Source organism: Peromyscus eremicus, chromosome 13 (genome assembly GCF_949786415.1).
Source record: "Peromyscus eremicus chromosome 13, PerEre_H2_v1, whole genome shotgun sequence".
Classification (NCBI taxonomy): Eukaryota; Metazoa; Chordata; class Mammalia; order Rodentia; family Cricetidae; genus Peromyscus; species Peromyscus eremicus.
This window is the reverse complement of record NC_081429.1, coordinates 26,426,374-26,450,105: the sequence shown is the minus strand read 5'-3', so window position 1 is coordinate 26,450,105 and position 23,732 is coordinate 26,426,374. Positions and strand designations below refer to the sequence as shown.

General features: G+C 48.0%; 1 protein-coding gene across 1 annotated transcript in view; it reads left to right on the top strand.

Annotated features, from left to right (window-relative positions):
• The window catches only part of Emilin2 (elastin microfibril interfacer 2), a 56,317-nt gene that overhangs the window by 26,704 nt on the left and 5,881 nt on the right, over positions 1 to 23,732 (top strand). The window contains exon 4 of the mRNA XM_059278781.1: positions 6,592 to 8,505. Within this exon, the coding sequence (XP_059134764.1) occupies positions 6,592 to 8,505 (1,914 nt within the window). The remainder of the gene's footprint in view (positions 1 to 6,591; positions 8,506 to 23,732) is intronic.

Here is a 23,732-nt window from a genome sequence, read left to right as displayed (position 1 = left end):
AGCCTGGGCTACATAGTGAGATTCTGTCTCAGTAAGTGAATTAACCAAAAGTGAATAAAATAAAAATAAATAGACTGGCCCCTCTCTGTTTGGATGAGCTATTTGCAAAGCTGAGCCAAAGTCAGAATTCTCATGCATTGCTCGCCTGTGCTCTTAAGCACAAAATGGACAGGATGAACTTCTATGGGTAACTGTTTCCCTTACTGTTTTGCCCTGTATAACTTTACTCCACTTTCTTTTTAATTTCAAAGAAATGCAGACCAACTTTTCCTGTGAAATTAAGTATTTAAATTGTTGTTTTTATTTTCCCATGAGATGTTTTAAGTTTTGAAACAGTAATGTATCAAAATATTTTTTTGTAAAATAGATTGTTAAATAAATTTCATTACCAAAACAGCATACATAAACTAGGGAGTATTTGTAAAACATAGGAAAATATGTTTTTCACTTTGAAATAGTACATTTTCAGAAATTGAATGTGTTCAAGATACACAAGGCAGTGACTTGACATTGCATACAATGTGGATCGATGAACACATTTAGTATACTAATCACCACCCATGCTGCATTTTAAGATCCCCGGAATGTATTCATATTAATAACCAAAGTGGGGTGTCAACATCTCCCCACTTCCCCCAACCCCAGCCCCCGGTACCCACCATTCCTAGTCTATGAGTTTGACTGTTCAGATTCCACACATAAGTAAGTACGGTCCCATGTATTTATTTATCTGTGCCTGGGTTATAGTCTTCACACAATGTCCTCTAAGTTATCTGTTACGAGTAGCTAGACTTTCTTTTGTCTTTAAATGCTCGTGTGTGTGTGTGTGTGTGTGTGTGTGTGTGTGTGTGGTGTGTGTGTCTGTCGTCTGTCTCTATGTGTGTTGCACATGTTTGAAGAGGCCACAGAGGGCATCCCTTGGTTGTGAGTTACAGATATTTGTGAGTTGTCCCTTGTAGCAGCTGGGAACTGAACTTGGGTCCTCTCTGGAAGAGCAGTGACTGTTCTTAGTCTATAAGCCATCTCTCCAGCCCTGTATCCATATCTGAACACTGTAACTACGGTAGGTGAATTTCAGTGAGAGGCCCATTGTGAAATTTTATGTCTAATCTCAGCATGCAGGAGGTAGAGGCACAAGGACAGTGAGTTCAAGGACCCTGTCTAAAAAAATGCCTGCCCTACAAATATTTCTTGATCTTCTTTATCTGGCAGGCTGGATATTAGCTACTTGGGATAAGTTATAACACAAGGAAGACAGACACAGTTCCCGACTTATACAAGCTAAGTGTTGGGCAGTCATTCATTGCAGGGCATTGAGATGGTCACTTTGGGAGGTGTGAAGGAGGGGCCTGCTGAATACTGACAATTTGTTTAGGTTCAGGTTCTATGTTATCAAAGTTTAAACAGGTGTGTAGCTTCACAAATCAGTCAGTTTTACAAGGACTAGTGGGAAGGACAGTGATGACATTTTCACTTTTTGCCTTGGAGGTTGTTGTTTGGCTCTTTTGGGGGGCCCGCCCCCCAGTTCCCCAATAAATCACACACAGAGGCTTATTCTTATGAATGCCTGACCTTAGCTTGGCTTAGTTTCTAGCCAGCTTTCCTTAACTTAACCTGTCTATCTTTTGCCTCTGGGCTTTTCCCATTCTCTAACTTCTGTAAATCTTACTCTTACTCCGTGGCTGGCTGGGTAGCTGGGTGGCTGGCCCCTGGAGTCCTCCTCTTCCTTCTCTAGCTCCTAGTTCTTACATCCCTCCTTCCCAGATTTCTCCTTCTGTTTATACCCTGCCTGCCAGCCCTGCCTATCCTTTCTCCTGCCTCGCTATTGGCCATTCAGTTCTTTATTAGATCATCAGTAACACACCTTAAAATACTATCCTACTACATACTGTCAACACTTTTTGTTTTTCTTCCTGTGCTCAGGACTGAACCCAAGGCCTTGTTCACAGCAGGCAGGTGCTCGACCCTGGGGCCAGCCATGTCTCTAGCTCATCAAGCACTTGCTGGGTCCAGGAATTTACCTCCCTATCTGTTGCCTTCTTGTCATGGAAGGGGATGATGCGTCTCCGCTTCATCCACTCCACAGCAGTGTTTTCTAGTTACACCATTTTTTTTGCATGATCAATATTTGCTGTATACAATGCAGTAACTATTAGAATTTTATAGCCATAATCCATAGAGCACTATGAATTCCTTAGGGTTAGTATTTGTATGCGTTTTCCTTTGCTTGGTTCTCAATGCTTTTATCCGTATGCCAACCCAAACTCGTCTCTGGTGATCTTTATGCCCCCTCGTTATGTCCAGGCACCGCAGCAGCATTTGCCTGAAGAGATTCTTTAGGAATCTTCTTACACATCCCACTGTGACGAATCGCCCTCCTTCCGTCACCCTGGGGTCTTAACCCCCCATCTCTTAGTTGGAATCTGTTTCCTCAGTTCATTCCTTTGTCTGGCTTGAACACAGCCTCCAGCTGCTGCTTTTCCTGTTCTTTCCTTTTTTCCCTTTGAGAGAAGGTCTCATATAGCCCAGGCTAGCCTCAAACTCGCTATGCAGCTAAGAATAACCTTGAGTTTCTGGTCCTCCTATATCTATCTCCCTTGTGTTTACAGGCGTGAGCCAGCAAGCCTGGTTCATGAGGTTTTGTAACTAAAACCCAGGGCTTTGTTGCAGGCAAGGCCAGCAGTCTACCACTGAGCTATATATATCCCTAGGCCCTCTAGTCAGTACATGAAGAGATTATGTGGGAGGTAAACTTTTGTTTTGCATGTGTGTAGTGTGTGTGTGTGTGTGTGTGTGTGTGTGTGTGTGTGTGTGTGTGTGCGCACACGTGCACATTTGCAGGGTTACAGGGGTATAGGCACATAATTTTTCCTCAGAATTTTTCAGACATTGCTGAGTTTTCCTGTGGGCTTCAATATTACTATTACCCAGTCTGAAAACACTTGATTCCGAATTTTATATGCTTTGAGGGTGGTCTTTGTCCCTCCCTTTTTATTGCCATATTAATGGAATGTTACAAGAAGGGGAAGAGCATGTTTGTTTTCTAGCTGTTCATTAGAAGGAGCAGCACACTCACAACCCAACACTTGGAAGCACTGGCCAGAGCAGAAGGATTGGAAGTTTGAGGCCAGTGTGGTTCACATAGTGAGGCCACGTCTCAAAAACCAATGCTTGCTCCTCACTTTCTGTAGCGTCCTTTACTGGCGGTAGAGCGCAGTAAGGACAACCTCCCGGTTTGGGTCACTCAGGTTATAAATAATGTTTTATTATTAGAGATTGTATTTTGTTGTTGTTGTTGTTGGGAGCAGGGTTTGAGACAGGGTCTCACTATGGATCTATGGGCTGATCTGGAACTCACGCTATAGACCAGGCTGGCTTAGAATTCAGAGTCCTCTGCCTCTGCCTCCTGAGTGCTGAGATTAAAAAGTGTGCATCACCATACCCAGCTGCCCTTGGGTTTGGTTTTGTTTTGTTTCCTTTGCTCAGAACAGCGTTTTAGTTATCTGTTGTAGCACAAATCCTAATTGGTCTTAATAATAAAAACCCGGAGTCAGACATCAGGGTGAAATCTGAAAGATCAGAGAAGCAGAGAAGCAGCCACTAGAAAGACTTCTTACTTCTAGGAATACTCAGTCTGAGAGAGCTCTGAGCTCCTGTCTCCTCCTGCCTTATATTCCTCTCTCTGCCCATATCACTTCCTGTCTCCACCTCCCTAGTGCTGAAATTAAAGGCCTATGAGATCCCAAGTGCTGAGATCAAAGGTGTGTGCCACCACTGTCTGGCTCTGTTTCTCTTTTAGACTGGATCAATTTTGTGTAGCTCAGGGTGGCCTTGAACTCACAGAAATCTGTCTGCCTCTGCCTCCCAAGTGCTGGGATTAAAGGTGTGTGCCGCCACTGCCTTACCTCTATGGCTAACTAATGGCTTAGCTTTGAGCTCTGATCTTCAGGCAAGTTTTATTTGTTAGATCACAAACAAAATATCACCATGATCTTTGATTCTATAGATTACTTTTTTCTAGTTATTTTTATTTACTTATTTTTAATTTAACTTCTTTACTGATTCTTTGGGAGTTTCACATTATGCACCCCAATTCCGCTCACCTCCTGGTCCCCATATCCTCCCCTCTCCTCCTGCACCCCCCCCACAAAAAAACAAAACAAGCAAGCAAAGAAAAACAAGAACAAAACAAAACGAACCTCTATTGCACGAATCCTAAATGGTCTTTTAATAAAAACCCAGAGCCAGATATTGGGGTAAATGCCGAAAGATCAGAGAGATAAAGGAACAAGCCACAGCCACTTCTTACCTCGCCAGCTCCACAAATCCTCTGACTCAAAGCCTGAGTCCTCAGCCAAAAAGGCTTCAGCTGAAAAGCTTGTAGTTCCTGTCTCCTCACGCCTTATATACCTTTCTCCGCCCAGCCATATCACTTCCTTTTTAGTGCTGGGATTAAAGGCATGTGTGCTTCCCAAATACTGGTAGCAGAGGTATGAGATCTCAAGTGCTGAGATTAAAGAAAGGTGTGTGATTCCCAAGTACTGGGATTAAAGGTGAACGCCACCACTGCCTGGCTCTGTTTCTCTCCTAGACTGGATTAATCTCATGTAGTCCAGGGTGGCTTTGAACTCACAGAGATCCAGACGGATCTCGGCCTCCCGAGTGCTGGGATTAAAGGTGTGTGCCACCACTGCCTGGCCTCTATGTTTAACCTAGTGGCGTGTTCTGTTCCCTGATCTTCAGGCAAATTTTATTAGGGTACAACAAAATATCACCACAAAACTCTTCACTTCTCCTTTTTTCTCAATTTTCCAACATCTCTTCATTCGTCCTGGTGGCATTGGGGACCTTGGTGTGTCACATAGTATACCCTTTTGTCCAATCAGCTTTACTAGCAAATGTTCATTACAATGAGTCCCTGGTCTAGTTCAAGGCCTCTAGTTTCTGGTACACCATCATCACTGGATCCTCACCCAGACTCCTCTGGGATATCCCATGGCTGCTCCCGAGTCATAGAGATCCTGTGGTATCCATTCACAGGACAGGTCCCTTCACGAGCTCCAGCAGGTCCTAGACGGGGTAGATGTTAGGGTAGGCCAACCCCAGGCCCAGCTGTGGGCCTGGGTGGTAGTTGAGCTTTAATCCTAGCACTTGAGATCTCATGGCTTTGCTATCAGTATTTGGGAAGCACACAGGCCTTCAGTCCCGGCCACCAGGGCCACCTGACTCAGGCCGGGGTGGAGTCAGCTCCCTATGCCCTTGTCCTGAGTTCACCTTCTCCTGTTGTGAGGGGTGGGGCCATCTCTCAAGTACAGGGGCCACTTCTCTTTCTAGTATCTTAAGATAGAATAAAAATCTCAACATGTTCTTTATAGTTCTCTGCAGGAAAGCACTTGCTTAGGAGTTTGGACATTTGGTTTTGAGTCTTGTTTTTCTGCTAAGTGGATTTTAATAAATAAAAGCTGCTTGCTATTGCAATCTCGTGTGAAAGTTATGAGAAGAGATTAAAAAAAAACATGAAACTGAAATCCCTACAGCATTCTGGATTCCAGGGTCTTTCATGCACACACGGGCACACATGCATTGTATGTGATTGCGTCTATATTGTTTGGCTTTTCTCTTCCCATGCCAGGCTTGTCAGCGAGAGCCTTGTCCAGAGTCCCTCAGCCATCAGAGCTCCTGCAGCCATCCAGGGTGTGGCCGCTTTGCTTCTTACTCTTTATTCAGTAGCTTCTTTCTTTTCTCTCTTGTTTAACTTAGTGCTCTCTCTGTTGATGATGTAATCCCATTTCATGACTCATTACCATGATTTTTATTTGTCCTTTGGATTGTTTTTCCTGGCTTCTTTTTCTCATAGTAAAGATGATTAGAAATTGAATGTTTATCTGCTTCTGTCTCTCTCTTTCTGTTCATTTTTCCTAATCCTTTTGTGTGTGTGTGTGTGTGGTGTGTGGTGTGTGGTGTGTGTGTGTGTGTGTGTGTGTGTGTGTGCGCGTGCTGGGTCTTGAACCTAAGACGTCACGCATGCTAGGCAAACATCTCCTTTGCATTTAGTATCCACAGTCTTCATAACAAGGGTAAACAAGACTCTTAGCATAAGGATGCTAAGCGAAGTGAAAGAAGATTTCTGGAGGTGTTTGAGGACAACCTTAACTATGGGATGTCATTGCCCAGAAGTCGGATCTCTCTTAAAGTGCTTTGTGGCATTTTATCACCAGCAGTCAGCTAGTGGGGTATCTGCTGTTCATTGGGAATGATGTGTTCATATGCTACAGTAGATGATATGATATCGTGACATCAGGGTGAAAGAGATCGCTGATTATCTTGCTTCATGTGCATACTTTCAACAACCCTGGCGGGGTGCCCATCTTCTTTATAGAGGAGGGCAGTGCAGCTCACAGAAGTTAATTAACCTTGAGCACAAACTGTAAGCAGCAGAACCAGGATAGAAAAGAGGTCTGCTGTTCTCTGCCACAGAACAGCTTGCCGTCAGTGGGGCTGCCATGGAAGGCTTCAGTATCTTCTACAGGCACCTTGTAGAAACTAGCTTACGGTAGAAACTGGCCGTTCATGTCCTGTTCTTTCTTTCAGATACTGATCCGAGCCGAGTCTCACAGCCTAAAGAAACTTTGTCCCCGACGGAGGCAGTGGAACCAGGTCATGTAGCAGCAGATCCAAGGCAAGGTCCTCCAGAACTTCAGCAAACGAAAGTCCAGGTGCTGGAGGAGAAGGTCGTCCGACTCACCAGGATGGTGCTGGATCTCCAGTCCTCTGTGGCAGGACTGAAGGAGAACCTCAAACACTCTATTCAAGATGATGGCATCAAAGGGCCAGCCCCGTGGCTCGGTCACCTGCACCCTCAGCCAACCCCTGACAGCACCTTTGCCGGAGACGCAGAGCCGAGCCAGCTTCCTGGCCTCCATAGCAAGGAGTCTGGTATGAAAGACATCAAATCTGAACTGGCTGAAGTCAAAGACACCCTGAAGACCAAGAGCGATAAGCTGGAAGAGCTAGATGGGAAGGTAAAGGGCTATGAAGGGCAGCTCAAGCAGCTACAGGAGGCTGCCCAGGGCCCCACAGTCACCATGACAACCAATGAGCTGTACCAAGCCTATGTGGATAGCAAGATAGATACCCTGAGAGAGGAGCTCATGGAAGGCATGGACCGGAAGCTGGCCGACCTGAAGAACACATGCGAGTACAAGCTGGTGGGTCTGCAGCAGCAATGTGACGACTATGGGAGCAGCTACCTGGGGGTGATAGACCTGATTGGGGAGAAGGAGACGAGCCTGAGAAAAGACATCGCCGACCTTCGAGCCCGGCTGCAGGACCCCTCAGCCCAACCAAGTTGCTGCGACGGTCAAAAGAACGGCGACTTTGGCCAACAGATCAAGACGTTAGACCAGAAAATCGAGAGAGTTGCTGAGGCCACCAGGATGCTGAATGGACGGCTGGACAACGAGTTTGACCGCCTCTCTGTTCCAGAACCGGATGTGGACTTCGACGCAAGATGGAACGAGCTGGATGCGAGGATCAATGTGACGGAGAAGAACGCAGAAGAGCACTGCTTTTACATCGAGGAGACCCTCCGGGGGGCCATCAATGGTGAGGTGGATGACTTGAGGCAGCTTCTCAACCAGAAAATTCACTCCCTGGAAGACCGTCTGGGGATCGTTCTGCAGGTGGCCAACAGCTCAGACATGGAGTTGACACCAGTGAGCCCTGCCTTGCCGGGGCAGCCAGGGGCAGGGAATGGGCAGGTGCTACTGGAGCTGAACCGCCTGAAGGACAAGGTTCAAGTGGTTGAGGACATCTGCCTGCAGGGCCTGCCTCACGGGATAGATGGTACTTTGCCAAGCGGAGAGGACCTCACACATGTCAGCCTGAGCCTTTTGGAGTCCCTCAATGAGACGATGCACAGGCAGTTCCAGGAAACGGGTCGCAGCATCCAAAAGCTCCGGGAGGACTTCAGCGCTCTTCATTCTCAGCTGAACCGCTCAGCATGCGAGGGGACTTGTTTGCAGGGCAGAGCGGGTGACAGCGGAGCAGGCGACAGTGCCGAAGCAAGCGGGTTTACTAAGACGGGGACACAAGAGAGGACAGAGGGGACCGTCCCTTCCCCCGGGGCCCCCGGGGCTCCGTGCTGCGGCCAGCTGGAGGAACGCTGGCAGAGGCTGCAGACCCACGTGCTGGCCGAGCTGGACACATGTAAGGAGAGCGCTCACGGGGTTCAGAGTGGGGTGTCCGCGGTGGAGGGCAGAGTGTCTCAGCTGGAGCAGACATGCAGCAGGCTGGATGCCATCTCGGGGGGTCTGCAGAGGATCAAGGAGGGGCTGAGCAAGCACGTGGGCAGCCTGTGGAACTGCATCCGGCAGATGAATGGGACGCTCAGGTCGCATTCCAGAGACATTTCTGGCCTCAAGAACTCCGTGCAGCAATTCTACAGCCACGTCTTCCAGATCTCCACCGACTTGCAAGATCTGGTCAAGTTTCAGCCATCGGCAAGTAAGTGGGTTGACAGCCCCGTTCCATTGCGTGCGTGCGTGTGCAGCATGTGGCAGAGCTCTGCTAGCGTTTTGGATGGCTTTGGAATTAACTACATCAGTGCTTCCCCCCCAAATGGTCCATAGATGAGTGACAGTTTGTGAATCAGAAGCAACATGCTGACCGTGAGGATTCTGACCAGGCTGGGGGTGGAGCTTAGCTAGCAGAGTGCTTACCTAGCATGCATGAGGCCCTGGGTTCAATTCCCAGCACCACCTCAAGGGAGGTCTGGTGGCTAGAACTTGGGAGGTGAAGGCAGGAAGATCAGAAGTTCACGGCCAACCTAGGTAACATGAAACCCTGTCTCAAAAGAAACATACATACACATTCACAGGCTTGCATACACCCCCCCAAACACACACAAGTTCAAGGCCAACCTAGATTATGTGAACCCCTGTCTCAAAAGAAACACACAGGAACACACACACACACACACACACACACACACACACACACACACAGAGACACACAAACACATACACACTCACATGCATTCACATACATGCTCACATACACAACCACTATGTATACACACATACACTTACACACTCACATGCACACACACACATGCACACATACACACACCCCAGGGATTTCTAAGACTATATAACTTCACGGCAACATTCAAGCACCTGATCTGTATGCTTTATAAAACTGTCAGTTTGTAACACATTGAAAGCAGGAAAGGAAAACCTAATTCACCACAGACAGATGGCAAAGAACTGATCTGTACAACATGCTGGGGGGGGGCGGTGAGGGGGCCAGTTTTGGCACACAGAGACTCAGGGCGGTGTGTATTGCCTCTGCCTGCGCCAAGAGAAGTCCCCTCTATGCTAATCCATTTACTTCGTCTCCATCTTTTCCATTTCCTAAGATCTCGTCCAGTCATGGCCGATAGGGTGACACCCTATTATGTTCCTAGATACAGACAGGACCGTGGCCAAGAGCACTGTGAGGGCAATCACTGTGGAAAGTCCCATAGTGCTGTGACCTAGGAAGCTCAGCATAGTGCTAAAAGCAGTGCCTACTGAGCACAGACACCCAGCCAATGTTTGCTAAGTGACTGAGTGACAGCCTCCTGACCGTTTTGAGGAATGTATGTCAGAGCGGTAGTTTTGTTTTAAGCCAAACACAATCCTTGAAGGATAAAGATGCTTGCATCTGATCCTCTCTTTTCCACGGCCCCAGGAACAGGCCGGCCCTTTCTAATGGGAGGCAAGAAGAGAGGTTGACCTAGTCAGGGTCACTACTGTTATGACGAAATACCATGACAAAGCAACTTGGGGAGGAGAGGGGTTCCTTGGCTTATACTTCACTGTTCATCATCGAAGGCAGTCGGGACAGGAACTCAAGCAGGGCAGGAACCTGATGCAGAGGCCATGGAGGAGTTCTGCTTACTGGCTAGCTCCTCATGGCTTGCTCAGCCTGCTTTCTTATAGAACCCAGAGCTACCAGCCCAGAGGTGACCCCACCCACAATGGGCTAAGCCCTCCCCCATTGCTAATTAAGAAAATGCTTTACAGGTCTGCCTACAACCCAATCTTATGGAGGCACCCCCCTTTTATTAAACATAGATTCTTTTCTCATACAATATAATCTGAATACAGTACCCGCCTCCCCACCCCCCCTCCCGACCCGTCCCAGTTCCTACTCACCTCCTCTTCCCTCTGGATCCATTCCCTTTCTGTCTCTCATTAGAAAAGTACAGGCTTCTAAGAGATGATAACCAAACATAACAAATGAAGTATAGTAAGACAAAACAAAACCATCATAGCAAAGTTAGCCAAGCCAACAGAAAAAGAGGAGTCCCAAGAGCAGGCACAGGAATCAGAGACCTACTCATTCACACACTCAGGAGTATTCCATAAAAACACTAAGCTGAAAGCCATAATGCATACACAGAGGACCTGGTGCAGACCTGTGCAGGCCCTGTACTTGCTGCCTCAGTCTCTGTGAGTTCATACGAGCTTCGCTTAGTTGATTTAGAGGGCCTTGTTCTCCCGGTGTGCTCCATCCTCTCTGTCTCCCCTACTCCTTCTGCTTACTCTTCCTTGGGGTTCCCTGAGCTCTGAGGGGGAGGGATTTGATGGAGACATCTCATTTAGAGCTGTGTGTTCCAGGGTGTCTCTGCATGTCTGGCTGTGGGTCTCTGTATCTGTCCCCATCTGCTGCATGAGGAAGCCTCTCTGATGCTGGCTGAACCTAGGCACTGACCTTTGAGTAGAATGGAGCATCGTTAGGAGTCATTTTATTATTGTTTTCCTCTACATTAGGTTTCCATACTGCCCCCTTCAAATACCCTTCAATTCTAGCTGTCTCTCCCTCATTCCCTCCCTTAATCCTCTCTCCCCTCCCCTTCCCCACCTGATCCTTCCATTCTTGCCTCTCTCCCACTCCCCCTCCAAACCCTCTCGCACCCATAAAATCTATTCTGTTTCCCCTGTCTCAGGGAGATCCATACATCCCGCCCCTAGTCCCTTTCTCTATGCCTATCCTCTTCTGACGCTACAGATTGTAACTAGTATTTATTTAACAGCTAGTATCCAGATATAAATGAATACATGCCATATTTATCTTTCTGGGTCTGGGTTAAGTCACTCAGGATGATTTTTTTCTAGTTCCATCCATTTGCCTGCAAATTTCAAGATGTCTTTTTTTTTTTTAAAGGGCCGAATAATACTCCATTGTATAAATGTACCACATTTTCTTTGTCCATTCTTCTATTGAGGCACATCTAGATTGTTTCTAATTTCTGGTTGTTGTGAATAGAACAGCAACAAGCATGGTTGAACAAGTGTCTCTGTTGTAGGATGAAGTGTTGTTTCAGTATATGCCCAGGAGTGGTATAGCTGGATTTTGAGGTAGATTGATTCACATCTTTCTGAGGAACCACCATACTGATTTCCATAGTGGCTGTACAAGTTTGTACTTCTACCAGTAATGGAGGAGTGTTCCCCTTACTCCACATCCTTGACAGCATGAGCTGTATGGATCTATTTGGATTCTTCTATATGTAGCCATCCAGTTTGACCAGCATCATTTGTTGAAGATGTCTTTTTTTCCAGTGTGTGTTTCTGCCCCCCCCTCCCTTTTTTAGGTCAAAAATCAGGTGTCCATAGGTGTGCGGGTTTATGTCTGGGTCTTAGTTTGATTCCATTGATCAATGTGTCTGTTTTTATGACAATACCATTGCTAGAACTTCGTAGCACAGCTTGAAATCAGGAATGGTGAGAACTATGGCAGTTCTTTTATTCAGGAATGTTTCAGATATCCTGTTTCCATATGAAGCTGAAAATTGTCCTCCCAACACATGTGAAGACTTGTGTTGGGATTTTAGTGGGGACTGCATTGAATCTGTAGATTGCTTTTGGTAGGATGGCCATTTTTACTACGTTAATCCTACCGATCTATGAGCATGGAGGATCTTTCCATCTTCTGATATCTTTTTCAATTTCTTTCTTCAATGACTTAAAGTTTTTATCATACAAGTCTTTTATTTGCTTGGTTAGAGTTACCTCAAGATATATTATTTGAGGTTATTCCGAAAGGTGTTGTTTCCCTTATTTCTTTCTCATTCCATTTGTCATTTATATGTGGAGGGCTACTGATTTTTATGAGTTAATTTTTGTACCCAGCTACTTTACTAAAAGTGTTGATCAGCTGTAGGAGTTCCTCAGTGGACTTTTTAGGGTCACGTATGTGCAAATAAAGATATCTTGATTTCTTCCTTTACAATTTGTATTTCTTTGATCTTCTTCAATTGTCTTGTTGCTCTAGCTAGGACTTCAAGTGCTATATTGAATAGGCATAGAGAGACTGGTTATTGTCTTATTCCTGATTTTAGTGGAATTGCTTTGAGTTTCTCTCCATTTAAGTGGATATTAGCTATAGACTTGGCTGTAAGTTGTGGAGGCATTTCCTTAACTGAGATTCTCTCCTTCCAGGTGACTTTAGCCTGAGTCAGGTTGACACAAACCTAGCCAGCCCAGAGGTCATGTTGATAAAACAACTCTGTGTACCACCGGCATGGTCCTAGGCCTCTAGGGCCACTAGCTTATAAGCCCAAAGCCACCCCACATGGACGGCGGAGTTTGCCAGAGGGAAATGTGTGCCACATTCCATAGTTTGTAGGTGGAGCTGAGACAGGAGCTCGCAGTACACAAAGATCATTGTGTTACCACATAGCACTCGGCCTTTTGGGTCTCCAGAGTTGGATGCAGACTTCCAGGGCCCACAGCGCTTGTGGAGCACCAGCTGTGTGCTGAGGAAGCCATTTCCCAACCTCCTCTCTCCTTACTTTCTCTTCTCTTGGCCTCCCCTGGAAGCATGTCATCTTTTCTATTGTGTTAACTTCCAGGTGACACGGAGCTGAGCCTTTCCTGGCTCCCGAGAGCCTGTGGTCATTTCTGACTAGGCCCCCACTGAGGAGGAGCTGTGGAGAGGGCCAAGGCCGGGTCCTGGCACCTCATGAGGTGTGGGGAGAGTTCATAGTAGTCGAGTAGACATGCTCTGGATTTTGTCCCTAGGCATGGCGCTCATTTTGTAGATAAGGAGTCACCAGGGCCAAGCAGGGCTGGAAACTGGCCACTGTCCCCAGGCTAGGTTATCAACAGGACACAGCCCCCACCTCAGCTCTCTCAGCCCCTGTATCTCTGGAATGTAGAGTTAAGGTCACGAGTCCTGTGTGCTCACAGGGCAATTGTTCCTTGTGGTCCAAATGCTGTCTGGACTGTGCTTTACAATAACAGATGCAAGCCGGATATTTCCAGTTAAATGGCAGTGCTGGATAGCGTGGGAATCTGGGTCCATTCTGAGGCAGAGCTGGAGATTAGTAACTCTGGAGACAGTGTGGTTTTCACGTCCCGTCCTTCCCATTGGGGTCATGTGGGCTTGGGAGAACTTGTGATTGAGAGGAGCCCAAAATTAAAGAGTGGTGTTCTGTGACCTCCAGAGCCCCCAGGCCCAGGGGACCTGGAACCCTGAGTGGCTTTGGAGCTAAGGTTGAAGTCACATGTCACACGGTTAAAAGGCAACAGAACATTTACTGAGCACCGACTGCGTGTGAGGGGCGCAGAGACCACAGGTACCTCCCTCCTTCATAACGCATCCTCAGGTCCATGGAGAAAGTGCCCGGTCTGCACACAAGGGAAGAGGGGTCCTGCTCTCAGGGCACCCCACACACATAGCAGATGGTGCCTTACTAGGTGGCAACTGTGAATAAAAGTCTGGAGGAGAACCAGGCAGGCAAAGGGGATCACAGGAGCTGGCTGTTCCCCAGCCTCCCTAGATGTGTGGAGACCCAGAGGGCCTCGCAAAGGAAGAAGCCTCAGAGCTGAGCCTCCAAGATTAAGAAATCACTGAATCGAGTTGAGAGAGATGGCAGGGTGAGTAGTGAGGTGAGAGAAACTTCTTGAAGAATGTGAACAGATAACTAAGAAGTGGGTGGAATTCAAAAGGCAGGAAGAAAAGTCATTTGTGAGAAGACTTTGGTGTGAAAGGGTGTGTTTTTGTTTGTTTGTTTGTTTTTATGTGTAATATCCTACCCCAGTCTTGGTGGTAGTGATTTTCCATTAGTCCTGGGTCAGGAGCTCGCACAGTGCTGGGCTCAGCAGCTCTTCTGTGTCTTGTCAGCCCGAGTCAGTCACATACCCACTTAGCTCTATTTTGTGCTTGACAGGAAGGTTCAAATTCACGTGGGCCACAGCCCTGGAGTCTTGGTGATCCTCCATGTGGCCCCTCTCCCCGTGTCTCTGCGTGGTTTCCTCATACCCTGCTACTCTTAAGTAGCCTTACTTCCAAACGTGGCAGCTGGCTTAGAGAGGGGAAGCAAAGCCGTGGTCTCTTGCAGGTGGGGACTAGCGTTAGCTGGGCATCACTTCTGCCACACACATTCTGCTGGTCACATGCAGCAAACCAGCCCTGGAAGGGTAACGCATCTGTCATACTGGGAGAAAGGAGTTCTGATGATGAGTCACTCTCCCACAGTGAGTACCCGCCCGGAGGAGGGGCTGAGGACCTGTATTTAGACCATAACCTGGTTGCAGGTCAGAAATATAAATATAAATATAAAAATATAAAACTCATGTTTCTACCCAGCCCATTGTTTGCTCACAGATCATATTCTTGTGTGACTCTATGGAGTGGGCTGAATTACCCAGCAGCTCTCAGTTGGGTCTTGTCTGTATCCCATCAAAGCAGGTGCTCTTGCCTGGGGCTTAGGAGGGATTTGAAAGAGTGTATGCAAAATGTATATATATGTATGTGTTCTCACACACACACACACACACACACACACACACACACACACACACACACATATATGAGAGAATATCCTGGGACTCTGATGGGTACCCAACAACTTCTGAAAGATGAACAACTATATAATAATAATAATAATAATAATAATGTTATTATTATTATTATTATTATTATGTAGACAGGGCTCAATCTTGAGACTCCCCTGCCTCCTGAGTATTGGAATTGCAGGCTAACCATTGTGGTGCTTTGTTACTCTTGCCTTCAGCTCTGACTCCTTCCATTCCATTCCATTCCATTCCATTCCATTCCATTCCATTCCATTCATTCATTCATTCAGTCAGTCAGTCTCTTACCTGCACCCCAGGCTGTCCTTGAACTCAAGGTAATCATCCTAAGTTCTTAAGTCACAGGTGTGTATCACCACACCTGACTCAGTAGTTTATTTAGCGGATCTCTAAGTCATGTCCTGTCTTGGTCAACATAGATCTGACACTCTAGGCTCTAGAGGAAAAGACAAGGAGCAGCCACGCTGGTGAAGTTCCAACCTTAGTTAGCAATCAGTACCTTGAGGAAAGAGGAAATACAATAGATGGATAGCGGGAGGCAGAAATGTGTTTCAGCTGCACCGTTAGGGAGGGCGGCACCATGGAGATGACATCTGAGATATAAATAGATTGAGGACATAAAACCTGTTGCAATCTGTGCAGGAAGATGGTCAGACGAGAGAATGGTGTGACTCTGGGATGCCCTGGGACAGGGATGGATTTGTGCTTCTGAAAGACTAAGTTTGGCCAAGTGTACCAGCAAAAGGCAGAAAGTGAGAGGCTTCATGGTAAAAGAGGGGGAATCTGGTCATGCCAATTATATAGCCACGGTCAGGGATCTTGACCTGAAGTATTCTGAGAAACAACTGGGAGACCTTGGTTCTCTCCCAGGCCTGAAATCCCAGCCTATCTATACTGAAGCTTTGTGACTTTGGGTAGGTTGTTTGTGCCCTCAACGCTTACCTCCTTTCTTTATCTGTGAGTTAGAAATTAGTGATAATGATGCTTTGTGAGTATTCGGGATTATAGAGCACTTGGTGATCAGTGAACATCCCCTCACCCCGTTTTAATTCACTCTCAACCCAATGTGTGCAGAATCTGCTCCGGGCTGAGCTTGGCTCTCCTTTTCCTCCTGCAATGTACACACACACACACACACACACACACACACACACACACACACACACACACACACACAAACCTCCTGCCATCACCCGGAGGAGAGAGGAGCCTGGGAAGAGTCAGTCCCTTCTAGAGAGCTGCAGGGTGATGTTTCTCTTTCCCTTCTTTTCCACATTAGGGGCCAAATGGAGAGTGTAGAGCCTAGAAATCTCCCTGCCAGAACCCACAGAATCACGTCCTCAGACCCTTGTTGACTGCAAGCTTGTTCCTTCTGAACGCATGGAGAGTTTTTCGAGCCCTTGGTTCTCTGTGCACCAAGACCTTCAGGTTGGGGTGCAGTCCTGGGTCCCTGTGTTCCTGGGTCTCATTTTCCCACATGAGTGGCACTGTTGCTCCTTCAAGCCACCTTTCAAATACCCTTGCCTTCTTCCCCTCAAGTCATTCATTCCATCCTCCTCAAGCTGTGGCCAGTCACATGCATCCCCTTGAGTAGACGAACGTTTGGTGCCGAGTGCCAATCCTCCCAGGTAAGCATGAAGGGCAGAGTCTGCCTTCCTGCCAGGGACCTAGGATAACCCTAGTCTATAACGTGACTGTTAACAGAGACTGGGGTTGCAGGACCACCCAGGCTCTGGCTGAGGAAGAACCTCACAGGAACCAGCGTTTCCTCTCTAACTTGTGAGAAGGGGGAGGTGCTGGCGCTGAGGAAGGGAGATGCCGCTGTGGACAGGGAAGTCTCTTGTCGTGTGTCTCTCTTGTCATGCTTCCAGGAAGGGACAGCCCTGCCGAGATACAACCACAGACAGCCTTTCAACATCCTGTGGTGAGAACACGTGGGTTCTCATTTTGTGGCTCCTGGTCTGGCCCCCAGGGAATCCCTCCTCTTGGAATTCTGTTACGATGCAGACTTTAGGGTCCTATTTTTATCAAGTTCCCTATGGTAGGCTGTAACAGTGAAAAAGCTCAGACTGTTGAAATACCGACCCATAAAGTCTGGCTGCGCGTGGTGCCTGCCAATAGTACCCTGTTGGCTTTTGCCTTGGCCTTAAAATCCGCTGAGTTTGGGGGCAGCTTGAGTCCAAGGTACAGTGATGGACTATCAGAATTCTGTGAACTCACATAAAATAAATGAATATGTATGTCAGGCAGTCAAAACTCACAGGCCGTTCTTCCCTGGGGGCATCTGGTTTTTGTTACACCCTATTGCTGTAAATAGCAGCTTTTATTCATCAGACATTTGAATTTTGGGTCAGCAATTAAAAGCAGGCATGGCTCTTCCAGAGGGCTGAGTTCAGTTCCAAGACCCTGCATTGGGGAGGAGCTCCTAGTCTTCTATGACTCCACACCTCTGGCCTTCTCAGGGACCCTGATTCACATGCGTGTGTGTGTGTGTGTGTGTGTGTGTGTGTGTGTGTGTGTGTGTGTATGTGTCACACATGATTTAAACAGTAATCATGCTAAAACAACAGCACAATTCTGAATTTGAACAGAGGTGTTCTGGACCAGAGCCTTCCACGTGGCCACGTGGGTGAGCCCTGTGTAACTTCCAAAAACATGGATCACACGAGATTCCCACTCAGCAAGGGTGAGGTGAGCACTGGGAATTGGTGGTTAAAACAAAAAGCCACTCCCAGCCGGGTTCTCGAAGTGGAAGGAAAGTCACATCACACGTGGCAGGGCAGACAGAGGTGCAGTCACACAGGGCAAGGGGTGCCCAGATCGGGGTGGGGCAGACAAACTCCCAAGTCTGACACCATACCACTAACACAAAGTCGGCCATGGGAGGGAGCCCGCTTACAGGCTCCGCTGTCTTCCAGCTTTTAGCTGTTTTATTTTTACCCGTCTGTGGGGCCGAGGAGAGAACCCGTGGCCTTGTGTGTGCTCAGCAAGCACTGTACCACAGAGCCACATCCACAGCCAGCGCCGGCCACTGATGGGTCTCCACTCACAGTGTATTCATATAAACGCTAGAGTTAACCGTGAATTCACCTTTCGCAAACTTCCAGGGAGGCCCCGCCCCCGCTCTCCTCACCCACTCCCCTCTGCCATGGGATCGAGGGCTGGAACACAGAGGGCTTCGGTTCTGATGTCACCGCAGAGAGTAACATGCAACTCAGCTGTCAATGTCACCCAAGACAGTAGCGTGTGTTACAGATGTTGATGTCACCGCAGATAGTAATGTGTGATACAAATGTCGATGTCACTGCAGATAGTAACATGTGTGGTACAGCTGTTGATGTCACAGCTGTACTGGATTCCTGTTCCCACTGGTTTGGACCAAGCAGAAATTAGATCTTGTACCCATTTTGCCCTCTGTGGGTTCCAGTGTCTTCACTTCTGACCCTTCTCTTGAAGGTCTGTCCTCGGTGAGGTAACTCAGAACGTCTCTTTCCATTCTAACCCAAACCGGAAACCCGAGCGAGTGGTATGGTCAGAGCTAGGCCTTCCTTCCACTGGGTGTTTCCCCGCCACGCTGTCAAGAGAATAGTTGAGCTCATGGGATGATTGCCTGTGAGATCTGAGCAGGCCTTTCACATGCCACCTCCCGTCTGTCACATGCCACCTCCTGTCTGGCACATGCCACCTCCCGTCTGGCGGTCACTGCTTCACCTTCCTGCAAGGAGGGTCAGTCACCAGGCCCGTGTGCTCTGCAGCTCTGGATCCCATGTTTCCGAGCTAAAGCAGCCATGTATCCTGCTTTGGGCTATAATGGGAGAGGCTTCCCCAGGACTCGGGCCCTGTGGCCAGGGGAGCATCTTATGTTCATCACTTAGCATTCTGCAGCGCCATGGTTGGATGCATTTGTTTTACATTTTACTTTTAAATTTTAATTATTAAAACGAGGGGGGATGAAGGAGAGAGCACACGCATGTGCCACAGCAGGTATGTGGGGAGGTCAGAGGGCAGCTTTCAGGAGTGGTTCTGTCTTCTCCCATTGCTGAAGCGGGGTCTCTCCTTTCTTCCGTGCTGTATGCTCCAGGCTAGCTGGTCCTCCAGCTTCTGGGAAATTGTTTCTGCCTCTCCTTCTGCTGTAGGAGTTCTGGGATGCTGGGGCATCTACCTTTTAAAATGCGGTTTCCAAGGCTGGAACTCAGGTTGCCATGCTTGGATAGCAAACATGTTTACTCACTGAGCCACTCTGCTGGCCCTTGGTCATTTTTTTTTTTCTTTCCGGAGCTGAGGACCGAACCCAGGACCTTGCGCTTGCTAGGCAAGTGCTCTACCACTGAGCTAAATCCCCAACCCGGTCATTTTTGTTTTTAAGACAGTGTCTTGCTACATACCCCTTATTGGCCAGGCATTTTCCTCTGGAGCCCAGGTTAGCCTTGAACTCACTGCAATCCTCCTGCCTCAAACTTCCAAGTGCTGAGCATAGAGGGTATATGCAGTACATCTAGATGGTGAGGTTTTTTTTTTTAAAGTTTGAAACCTCATTGAGTAGATTCTCCAGCTTCAGTACATGGATGGAAGGTACATCCTCTGTCAGGCAGGTCCAGTCCATGATCCACAGGCCATATGTGGTGGGCCAAAAATAGCTATAAATGTGGCCCAATACATAACCATAAATGTAAAACATGACTTTTATGTGTGTGATTTTTGTATGTGGTGTATGTACATGTGCATGCACGCATGTGTATGGAGGTCAGAGGTCAAGCTCCGTGTCTTCCTCAGTCACTTTCCACCTTTTTTTAAGGAGTGTGTGTGTGTGTGTGTGTGCGCGCGCGTATGAGTGCAGATGCCCACAGAAGCTAGAAGCATGAGGTTTCTGGGGCTGGAGTTTCAGGCCGTTGTGAGACGGTGCTGGGAACTGAGTCTTTTGCAAGGGCATCCTGAGCTTTTAACCACCAAGGCATCTCTCCATCCCTCTACCTTATTTTATTTTATTTTATTTTTTTGGAGACAGAGTCTCTCACTGAGCCTGGAACTCAGTTTCTCGACTTGCCAACAAGCTCCGGGGATCTGACTGTGTCTGCCTCCCTCTCAAAGCACCAGGGTTCCGCGTGTGGCCCCTGCACCTGGCTCTTTCGCATGGCGGGGGTGGGTGCTGGGGTCTGAACTCAGGTCCTCGGGCTTGCATGGCAGGCCTTTTACAGAACGAGTCATCTCTCCCTTTCGGTTCTTGAGCAAATGGTTGGCTACACCTGCCGGACACAGGGACCCCAGATATTCGCACCGTCTTCTGATGGGTTGCACTTGACATTCACGCAGCGTGCTGTGGTCAGCACGTGTCTGACACGTGTCTGGATTCCGCCTGGATGACGAGAGGGGGTGCTACAGAGTCTGAGGTCGAGAGCTGGGGAGGCGATGCTGGCTTCCCACGGCCAGACCCGCAAGGCAGACCCTAGCAGTAACGGTGAGGGTCGCCTTCTCGGTCTTTCTGTGACTGCACACCACCCGGCGGCCAGGTGCGAAGCTGCTCCCTGCCTCTGCCAGGAGCTCAGCCCCTCTATCCCGGGTTCTGAGGCAGCAGGTAAAAGCCAAGGACTCCTGTGGATGGAGGGTGTCAGCTCAGCTGAAGACACCGTCATATCCCTGCAGCCTCCTGAGGAAAGTCTTGTCTTAGTAAAGCTGGCATTGGCTTCTAATCCGCGCTCTCCACCCGCACCCCCCCCCCCCCCTTATTTTGAGACAGTTACAGTCTCTAACTATCCCTGGCTGGGCAGGAGCTCACTATATGACCCACACTGGCCTCAAACTCAATCCTTCTGCCTCAACTTCCTAAGTGCTGAGATTATAGCCATGAAATTTAATCAGAGCTTTGAAGGACAGGGTCTCCTCTTCTCTCCGGTCCTCCTGGGGCCAACTGTTGGCAGCTAGGCCTGGTACCCTGGGGGCTGAGTGTTCCTTACACTCTTCAGGTGATAAACCTGGCTCTGGTGAGTTCACTTTCTGGATGAGAAATGTGTGCGTTCAGAAGAGTTCTCTTTCTAGATTGAAGAGAGTGCTACTTGGCCTTTGCTAGGACTTGGTAATAAATATCTGTGGAATCACCATGTGACACTGGGTGGAGCCCAAGCTGGGTCAGAACCAGCTTTTCACTGTTATCTCCCTATGAGGTGGTGGCAGTTTCCCAGCATGCAGCTCTGCTCACCCCTAGAGCCCTGACTTCCCCAAGATGGATTGGAGGCTCTTTGCTCAGACAGTATTTTGGTTCCCGCTTTCAATGTCTTCCACTTGTTACGGTGAGTCTGGTGTGGAGAGACACGAATTAAAAAGAGCTATCATGGTCCCGTGTGCCTAAACTGCTCAAGTACGACCCTAGGATGGCAGTGATTGGGGCTAGAATTAGGGCTCCTGGGTGAACTGTAGTAAGCACTATACTCTGAGAACCTCTGTCTGTGTCACGTGCTAGGTCCTGGGGACCAGAGAAAATGAAGACCGCACGCCCACCCCCCCAGCTGTAGATGGGAGAGACCAAATCAAAAGCGGCCCGAATTGCTGCTTGCTCAGGCTCCGGGGAAATCTTCAGGGCTTCACAGAGGAGGTGGTGTTTGGACTAGACTTCATGGGTGGGTGCTGGAGAGGTGGTTTTGGGGGCCCAGTGAGGGCTTGGCAGTAGTGACCGAGGCAGGAACTGGATACAGAGGAGATGTAGTTTGGGTTTATGGCAGTAGAAAACTGGAGTTTTCATTAGTGTGTATGGATCGTACAGAACGTTTCAGACATTTTCACGAGTGCACACTGCACTTGGACCTTTCATCTCCCTTACCTTCCATTCCCTCCTCCCCTTCTCTATTGATTTCAACTTTTTAGGTTTGTTTGTACACACATCCATGTGTGTAGGTGCGTGTGCATGTGCAGGCTAGAAGTCAGGGCCAAATGTCTATTACTTTCCACCTCCCCTAAAAAGACTTTATTTTTGTCTGAGTGTTTTGCCTGCATATATATCAGTGCCCCACATACATACACGCAGAGCCAAGGAGGGTGTCAAATCCCCTGGGAATGGGTTTACTCACAGTTGTGAGCGGCCATGTGGATGCTGGGAATTGAACTTGGGTCCTCTACAAGAGTAGCCAGTGCTTTTAAATGCTGAAAAAAATCTCTCTAGCCCCAAGATTTTTGAGAGTATGAGTGTTCACCTACATGTATGTACATGCATCACGTGTGTGAGTGCCTGTGAAACTGGCTTTTCACATGGGTGCTCAGGGTCTCATGCTTGTTTGGCAGGCACGTTACCCACAGAGCCGTCTCCCTAGGACTCTGTGCCTTTAAGAAACCCACCTCTTTCATTTCTTACCCTTCTTCCAAAATAATCTCTCTACTGTTTTCCTATTCTATTTGTTTTTGAGACAGAGTCTAAGCGATCCAGAGCTTGATCTGTAGCCCAGGCTGGCCTCAAACTCACCAGGCTCCTTCCTGCCTCTGCCTCTTGACATGCTGGGATTAAAGGCATGCACTATCATTGGCTCATGACCTTTTAGAAAAAAGTCCATATTCACAAGGAGCTGGGAGTGTGGGGCGTTTACCCACCAACTCCACAGCTCCCCAGAGTTTTCTTGCGTATAAGCAGCAGGAAATATTAGATAGAAGGATTTATTGCAGAGAATCTTGTGAATGTAAACAGAAAATAAAGGATAGCCTCGAGAGGGCCTGGAACCTTTTCCAACGGGCCCTGACTGTCTCTGCCCCAGGGTATTTATAGAGACGCCAAGGGGTGGAGCAAAAGACCTCCTCCCCTAGCACAGCCAAGTGCAGACCATCTCAGACACCTGCACTTAGGCCCGTGGTCCTAATCATCCTCTATGCGGACCTGCTGGGTAAAGCCATGAGGAACCCGAGAACGGGCTCAGAAGTGCCAGCAGTTCACATCAGTGCCACGTGGGTGTGGAGGCCTGCCTGTAATTCCAGCCTCAGAAGGCAGAGTCAGGGCATCCCCAGAGCAAGCTGGCTAGAAAAACTAGCCCTATCAGTGAGCTCTAGGTTTGATTAAGAGAGCCTGTTCCAATGAATACTGGGGAGCCCTAAGGATGGTTCTCACATCGACAACATTAACCTTTGGCCTCTACCTCTTCACATGTGCACTGCACATATAAAAAACATGCATACATGCACATCACATATAGGAAAAATGAAAACAGATTTCAGATATGTGAGGAAACATGCTATCTTTCAACAGCCCTCAACACATTTTTCTATATTATAAAATACATCCAGGCACTTTTCAGTCTCATGTTTAATAAAATATTAGCAAGTCTCCTCTGTGAACTCTCCTGCTTCCTCATATACCTGGATTTTTTTTTTGAGACAGGGTTTCTCTGTGTAGTTTCGGTGCCTGTCCTGGAGCTTGCTCTGTAGACTAGGCTGGCCTTGAACTCACAGACATCTGCTTGGCTCTGCCTCCCAAGGGCTGGGATTAAAGATGTGCACCACCACCGCCTGGCTTTTTTTTAAAGATTTATTTATTATGCATACACTATTCTGCCTGCATGTATGCTTGCAAGCCAGAAGGCACCAGGTCTCATTACAGATGGTTGTGAGCCACTATGTGGTTGCTGGGAATTGAACTCAGGTCCTCTGAAGAGCAGCTAGTGCTCTTAACCTCTGAGCCATCTCTCCAGCCCCTACACCTGGATTTCTCTGACATCCCTCACCATTGTCCTAGAATGACCTTTAACCCTTGTCCTGGGTAAGACCCTCAACTCTCTCATCGTTTCCTCATTTCTGTGGACCACATGCCCCTGTAGCTTTTAAAGAAAGAATGCTTTTGCGTTTTAAATTCTTTTTTTCCTGAGAGGTTTTGGTAGTGCTGGCTGGCCTAGAACT